At 36.9% G+C, this 7,930-nt stretch overlaps 1 protein-coding gene across 1 annotated transcript; it reads right to left on the reverse strand.

The window, feature by feature from the left end:
• Positions 1–2,416: 2,416 nt before the first annotated feature.
• Positions 2,417–6,144, reverse strand: LOC145065878 (eukaryotic translation initiation factor 4B2-like). Its single transcript, XM_079012975.1, has 3 exons — positions 4,783–6,144; positions 2,891–3,232; positions 2,417–2,736 (listed from the first exon to the last, which is right to left on the reverse strand). Exons 1-3 carry the CDS (start codon positions 5,982–5,984, stop codon positions 2,712–2,714), a joined length of 1,569 nt encoding a protein of 522 aa, XP_078869101.1. The 5' UTR covers positions 5,985–6,144; the 3' UTR covers positions 2,417–2,711.
• Positions 6,145–7,930: the final 1,786 nt, after the last annotated feature.

Consider the following 7,930-nt stretch of genomic DNA (forward strand, 5'->3'; position numbering starts at 1 on the left):
AGAGAGAGAGAGAGAGAGAGAGAGAGAGATCTTTTTAATGTTGTTCGGGATCTCATCGGTGTCGATGTTGAGGTCAATGTTAGTCCGTGTGTTTGAAATGTCAAACGAGCTCGAATTTCGAGACCTCTTCGATTGTACATTCGATGATGTTGGAGTTTTATCCATTTTGGATCTTTTCACACAATCTCACATGTTTTTTCATACTCAAAAGCGTGACATACTTTGATGCGATATTGATCTCTCGCGGCTTTAAACAAATCGAAGTCGTTGGCACCACTTTGCTTTTGAGAAACAAGTTTGTTGTAGATCCCATTAAAGTTGGTGTACCTACGACTGATTGGATTTCACTTGCTACTAAGCATATCGGTATTGTGATATGCAAGTTTCTTCATAAGTGTGAAATATGTGTTCACTTTTTGAAGTATAGCATCATGCCACTGCCAAAGCGTACGCCTCATCCGGTGTCCGCCATAGTGGAGGTTCTTCACTTTCCGTGATCACTTTCCTTCTCCTTTTCCCTTTCCTTCTTCCTCTCCGACTACCTCCCGGTTACATTTCGACGATTGTATTTTGCATTGGTTGTGTGGGTGGTGGTTGTGTGGTTGTTTGTGGCATGGAAGAAAAAGTATTGAAAATGTTTTTTTGTAGGTTTGGGTTTTGTTGCATGTAGGACGATGTACGAAATCACATTGGAGGTGTGGTGGGATTAAAATAGTTTTCATGAAATGGTATTTGTGGTGAGTTTTGATTGTTGAGGAGGTTCATATAGTTTTCATACTGCACAAACCCCATCAAAACGATTGTGTTTGTTTGTGTGTGTGTGTGGGGGGGGGGGGGGGGGGAATTGACGCACGCAATGACATATAAAGTCATTAATATTGAAGACACTTGTCCTTTCGTTGTGAAAGGAATTATTATTTGTTATTTTTCGTTGTATAATTATTGTTTGTATTTTTCGGTAGAATATGACATAAAGTAGTGTCAGTAGGATGTAACATAAAGTGTAAGACCCTCCATAGTCTAGGGGTCTAAAATGTAAATATATGTTTGTCGTTTGCAATCATACGATTGCAACAATAATTGTAACCGGCTCTTTCGAGCCTATAAATAGGGCCTTTCCCCATAAGAAATAAACAAGAGATATTTTAGTGTTTAAGACTTGAGTTGAATCTCAAAGTTCTTCCTCTGTTGAAATAGATTATCTATTTCTGAATAGCAGAGCCTTATCCAAACCTATCCATATAAACATCCATATAATTCAAGCAATCCATCCCGACGCATCATTCATGTATAATCTTATCATAACTTTCTATTAATTATGACATGTCTTTAATTTTGGTATCAGAGCTAAGTAACGTTCTTATTATTATTTTGCATATTCAATCTTTTGTTCATAAGAATATATGCATATGCAGTATCATAAACATGATAATGAATATTCATCCTTTTACATATCTGTTCATAAATACTCATATTCAAAAGTCATCGTTATTAAAAATCAATTCACCAACAATTGAAACAATTGTCGTAAGAAGGTTTTAATATCATTATGAATATATACCAAAAAGTTAAATTTACAATTCATCTTTCACAATAGTTTTCAACTCTCCGTATTACAAATTTAATATCATCACCCCACTATATTAAATTCTAAAAACTTTATATGTAACTTTGAAGAACATTATCATTTTGTTTAATCATGAGTTTTGTAAGTTTAAATATTAATAAACAAGAACTAAATTTTTTTCGTAAAACATTAAAACAATCTAAAAAATTTCTATTAAACTTAAAGCTAGATTCTAATATATCGATAATCAATTGTATATCTAACATTGAAGCAATACATATAATAAATAATTGATTATCGATATATCAGAATCCAAAATTAAAGGCTTGACCACATCGTCCCTAAACCCTCAACAGACTCATACCGAGTAGGCTTTCATGTCCATTTAACCAAGCAGAAATCCCATCGTTTTTGGAAAAAAAAGTGTTTACTCCTTGGTTTCTTGCTAGTCACAGTCTTTATTCCTTATATATATTTTCGCATTCCCAAAAAAAATAAAACAATGAAGTAGCTCCAGAGTAAGTTATGCTGTTCCAACGCAAAAATATCATCGATCAGCAACAAACCACACACTTACTTAACCCAAATTAATAATAATATTCGTTGTTTCCGGAAAAAAAAAAATAATAATAACTTAACCCAAATTAAGTAACTTATTCAGATTTACATCTGTTTCGTTGTTGTGATTTGTCAAAACACTTGGAACCATTTTCATTTTTCAGACAAATGAGTGACAAAGTATTTAATTTATGCAGCTACTTGTATTCTTCCCAATTTGTAATAAAGCTTCTCACAAAATCACAATTCAACTCAACTAGAGGTGCTCAAATTTTGGGTCAGAGAGAGAAATGAACAAAAGTTAGTTTTAGTTTTAGATGAAGAAACAAAGAAAGAGTTATAATAAATTCATTCCAGATGTACAATCAAAATAATAATAAGTAACACAAGACCACAGCTAAGTCCTCCTTAGTCCTTCCTTCCCTTCCTTTTTTCACCAAATCAATCATCATTCATAGAAAGAAGCTTTGTTGACACTTACTTATAACAACACACTTCTTCTTTAAAGTTAGAACCCTCATTCTCTTTCCTTGAACGCCAAAATTTTATATTTTTTTTTATTCCTCCCTTACTTTTCAACTACTTGTCACCATCTCTCCCTTGAGCTAGACCTACAACAAAATTTTACATGCACATATATTAGACCAACATAATTACATATTGCTATTATTATATGTAAAGCAAAATGCAATAACAATGTTGCCATTAATATTATTATTATTATTAAAGAATTTTCAGATGCAAAAAAAAAAAAAAAATATTTACCTGGAAAGATCAGTGTTACCCAAAAAACCTCTATCTTTTCCATTTCCACCACCAAAACCTCCTCTTCTGTCATCACGGGATTTAGGCCTGTCTGAGAAGTCAACACTTCTGGAGTCATCAAAGGAACCAGATTGAGAAGGCGGTCTTCCTGCTCCAGAACCTGGTCTTTCAAATGTTTTTTGACTGAACCGAAGTTTATCATCCAGATCATGGCTTAATTGTTCCAGCTCCCTTTCTTTCTCAACTATCATTTCATGTAACTCTGTCTCTTTCTCTTTCTCAAACTCCCTTCTCAAATTATCTATTTCTTCCTTTAAGTTCTTCTCTGCCTCTGTCTCCAACCTGAAAATTTATAATTCATTGCCTTCTCACTTTAAGTTCTTGAATATTTGATGTAAAAGATGTATTGAAGTAATGATATCATATTATATGAATAATGTTTTGCTAAGTTTTAGAAACTATTGAGGTGAAATTATTACTACATTTAAGACAAGTAACATAATAGGAATCACTGAATATGAAAGATTATTATGACAATTTAGCAAATTCTAAATCAAAAAGATGTACAGATGTATTTGTTATGTGATAACTAATGGAAATATCTTAGAATGTAGTATAAGATGATATAGTTATGAAATATGTTGATTTAAATATGTATATACCAATATACTAAGTGATTATAAACATATAAATAATAAGATGAATACAAGATATTCAAGCAATGGATGACATGTTTGGAGAAACGAAAGAGAAATAAGAGAAGACAAACTTGTAAAAAGTTGGGAGTAAGAGAAGAAAAAAGATATGTGAATAGAAAACCAAGAATCAAGAATTTAGAATCTACTTAAAGCAATTTGACAATGAATGCCATATAAATGCACAAGCATCACCTATGCGAGTAAATCCACCTAAAATAAAAATCATTTTGTTGAACTAAGAGTTTTTTTAGGGTAAAGCTATGTGGGGCCTCCACATAAATAAAGCTCAGGCTGATAGTAATGTGTGGTCAAGTACACATGAAGCATTAAGTTATTATGGCCAAAAGAAGCAAAAAAAAACATAAAGGAGTTCTTGAGCATTTCTATAGCAAAACATGTTATACATTAAAATTTGAAAAGCATTCGTAATTTTTTATATATTATGAAGCATTGAAGCTCCCAGTTTAAGTTCAATTTTATGCTTCTTGCTAGTGCACTAAAAACATAGAAACTGTTAATGTATAACATGTTTTGCAATAGAAATGCTCAAAAACTCCTTTAAGTTTTTCATGTTTTCTTGCCTTCCAAATGCTTAAAAGATGTATTTAATCAAAAACCTTTGCAGATACATTGTAAACCAGGAACTTATGAACCTGACAGTAGCAATAAATCCACTATTTTTCATGAGACCATATTCTCAATGTTCTCAATAATGCATCACAAGAACTGCACTTGAACATCTTAGACATAAAGAACAAACAAAGCATAGAACTCGTATCAACAATCAAATACGTTGAGATGATAGAAGATGGTTTCATGTTAGACTCAAACTATACAGGTCAAATTCATAAAATTTCCATGCACTCAAAGCCATAAACTAAGTTCCCAAATAACACATAGGTGAGTGTTTGGCAAAATGGAATCAAGTAGTCCTATGATTTTGTGATACAAGTATTTGTTAAGACAATAACTTGCTTGATAATGATATTCTTCACAGCTTTAATAACTGTATAACCTTTAAATCCCCACTTAAGGTCTCACCTCAGACACAAAAATGGCTTTTACAAAGACAGATATTCAAGATATATTTTGGTATAGTTTCTTAATGACCCATTGGACACCAAGTTCACAGAGTCAATAGCGTTAAGCAGAAGTGACAGTAAAAGATAAGATTATAAGATATAGGATTAGAACCTGCCAAGGCGCCGCCGCTCCAACTCTGAATCAATCTTCCGATAATCAACACCTTTCTCCTGAAGCAAGACTTCCCGAGGCTTAGCATCACCGAAAGGATTCACCTTAGGCCTCGGCTTCTCTAATCCCTGCAATGAAATCGAACCCTCTGCCGACCTCCCAGAATGTGCACTCCCAGGCCTGCTGTTAGAATGAGAGCTTGTGGGTCGACTGTTGATTTTCTTAGCTTCAAGTTCTAAATCCGCTTTCTTCCAATCCAAACCTTTCTCGGCTAATATCTCTTCTCTCGGCCTTGCATTCCCAAAAGGATTTGGTTTATTTGTCTTGACGATGGGCTGAGTCAGAGAACTTTCACCCTTAGGTGGATCGAGTACCAAACGCCGGCGCTCTGGTAGCCGTTCCTGGTTACCATCGCGAGGCACAACTCCCCTACTCCAACGGTCAGGTTCAGGTCCTCCAGAATCACGAAAACCAGAACCGAAGTTAGAAGATCTAGCAGGTGGTACAGGCTTCTTATTCATTGCCCAATTGTCAATCTCATCAGCCCTAGAAAATCCCCCTCCTCCTCCTCCTCCTGCGCTAAGGCCGCCGCCTCCACCAAGAGAACTGTAGCGGTTAGGTCTACTACCAGCATCAAATGAAGGAGTCATAGGTTTCTTCGCCATTGCCCAATTATCAACCTCATCAGCCCTAGATGTTTGTTCGTATTCCGGGCCCCGAGAAGGCGGACCTCTACGATCATCATCAAATCCACCGTAAGATCTCCGATTATTCCCCCATGAACCGTCACCATCGGCTTCTCTATCTCTCATCCTAGGACCTCCGCCAGACCGACCGCCTCCGTACGACGAGAAACCACCGCCTATCCTCCCGTATTGCATTTCTTCTGCAGACCGCTCTTTCGGCCCGGTCGGAAGCCGCATCATCTCTTCAGGAGTCAATCCTTTCTGCTCGAAAGCCAAGTCTCGACGCGAACCTCCACCGCCGATACCTCCAGCTCCGCCCATCGTGAACTCCTGCAAGGTCATCTTCGTCTTTTTCTTCCCTTTGTTAGTGTTCACCGCCTCTTTCAAGCTCGGATAACTCTGTGGTGGAGCAGCCGCGGCTGCCGCCGCTGCTGCGGCCTCTTGTTCTTTCTCTTCGGCCTCTGCACGCTCCGCTTCCGCCGCCCAGGCGCCGATATTCCCCCATATTTTCGACATTCTAGATCTTCCAGATCTCAAATCAAACAAACTCGTAGAACCAGATTCACGAGTATCAGCTACTTGATGTGTATTGTAAAAACAGCGATAACTCCGACGAACGGTGGAGACGTGTGGTGGTTGGTGGTGATGGCAAGGGTGAAAGGGAATAATCTGCAACAGCTATGTTGCTAAAATGCGGTTTTCGGAGTTTTTAGAAAGAGAAAGTAAGAGAAGAGAGAGAAAGAAGGAGTGAAGTAGCGACGCGCGTTAAGAGAGAGTGTAAACACGTACTTACGGATGAAGCTTAAGGGACAATACTAGCCGCAGGATTGCCCGTGAATGTTCGTGCGAGAGTGAGCGCGTGAAGTAGGTGATTTGACTGACGTGGCAATTTTTTATTTGTCAGACGTGGGTACAGAGATTAGTGTGTGAAAAGTAGTAAAGCATCAAGGCTAAGCAACAGTCGCTGTTTTTGGATGAATTGCCTTTTTAATCCTTATATTCTAACCCTTATTTGAACCTTTAGAAAATATACATATTTTAAAATTTTCAACTTTTTTTTATATGTTAATAATTTTTAGACAAAATTGTAAAAATATTCTTTATGGTTAGTTAAAAAATTGCATTTCTGGTTAAAACAAGTTTGGGCTAACATGAGAACTCTAAAAGTTTCGTTTTGTTCCAAATTTTGTAAAATTTTATTTGAACTTTTATATAAAAGCATTTTTGTCTTTTTATTATTTACTTTTCCATTTTTTTTTTATTATAGCAATTAAAAATAAAATACCCTCTTTCTTTCTTATTAAAAAACACTTACAAATTTGTATTTTTCTCTCCACTTGCCTCGCAGCAAACCTTGGAGATTACAACCTACATGTAGATGCTTTGAAGATGGAGTTTTATGTGTAAATGTTGGATTGAGTGTCTAAGTCAATAACTGAATTAGTATAATCTTGAATTATTAGCAAAGTCTTTTTAGGTTGCACTCAAACCTAGTAATTGAATAAGATGATTTTTAGAGAGAGAGAGAAACTGATTTATTAATTTATTATGTCATTAATAAATTAATTTGAAACCAATATGGATTTGTTAACATGTTGTAGCACCTGGTTCCTGGTACGTATTCCTTGTATCTAATATTTCTTAAATAATACATTTTGCCTTGGACTCGGCGAGTTGAAGGACCAACTCGCCGAGTAGAAGCGGGATGAGACACGGGGTCTAAGCTTTGGACTCGGCGAGTAGGCCCTGTTTGGGCAAAAACCCTAACCCGGGTGTTTACATCCTATTTAAACACTCTAAGTCGGTCTCCCTTGTCCCTAACACTTCCAGAAGAGCTGTAGAGCAAAACCCTAGCCCCCTTTTGTCCTTGTGAGTGATTTTGGCCTTGTGAAGGAAGTTTGAAGCTTAAGAGAAGAAAAAGGAGGTGGAAGAGTGCAAGGAGGAGAAGTAGATCCGACATCTACCCTGCAAGAGGCTTCCATTCAGGTAGAAAAGTCCCTATCTTGATCACTAGTTCATTAGATCCCCCTTTTGTCCCTAATTGGTGGTTTTCAAGCCCTAAAACACCAAACTCCATGTGTTTGTGCTCTATGATTCGAAAGGACTTCAGATCTAGACCTTATGGACGCGTTAGAAGTATAAAGTCTATGTGGTTGAAGTGATTGAGGTCCCTATTGAGTGTATGACCTCATAAAGAGCTTGGATTTGCCTTTTGGAGCTTATAGGGCCATGCATGCACGTAAAGTTTGCAACTTTACGTGATAAGCATGCCCTAGGAACATAGATCTATGGTTTGGAAGCGTTGCATGTCTCAGATTTGGTCTGTATGGGAAGTGGGTTGAAGGGACTCGGCGAGTCCCAAAGTGGAACTCGGCGAGTTCTATGAAGATGGTCTTAGACTCGGCGAGTTGGATGAACAACTCGACGAGTCCTATGAAGATTGTCTGGAACTCGACGAGTTG

Source organism: Lactuca serriola, chromosome 8 (assembly GCF_051521515.1).
Source record: "Lactuca serriola cultivar US96UC23 chromosome 8, Lser_US96UC23_V15, whole genome shotgun sequence".
NCBI lineage: Eukaryota > Viridiplantae > Streptophyta > Magnoliopsida > Asterales > Asteraceae > Lactuca > Lactuca serriola.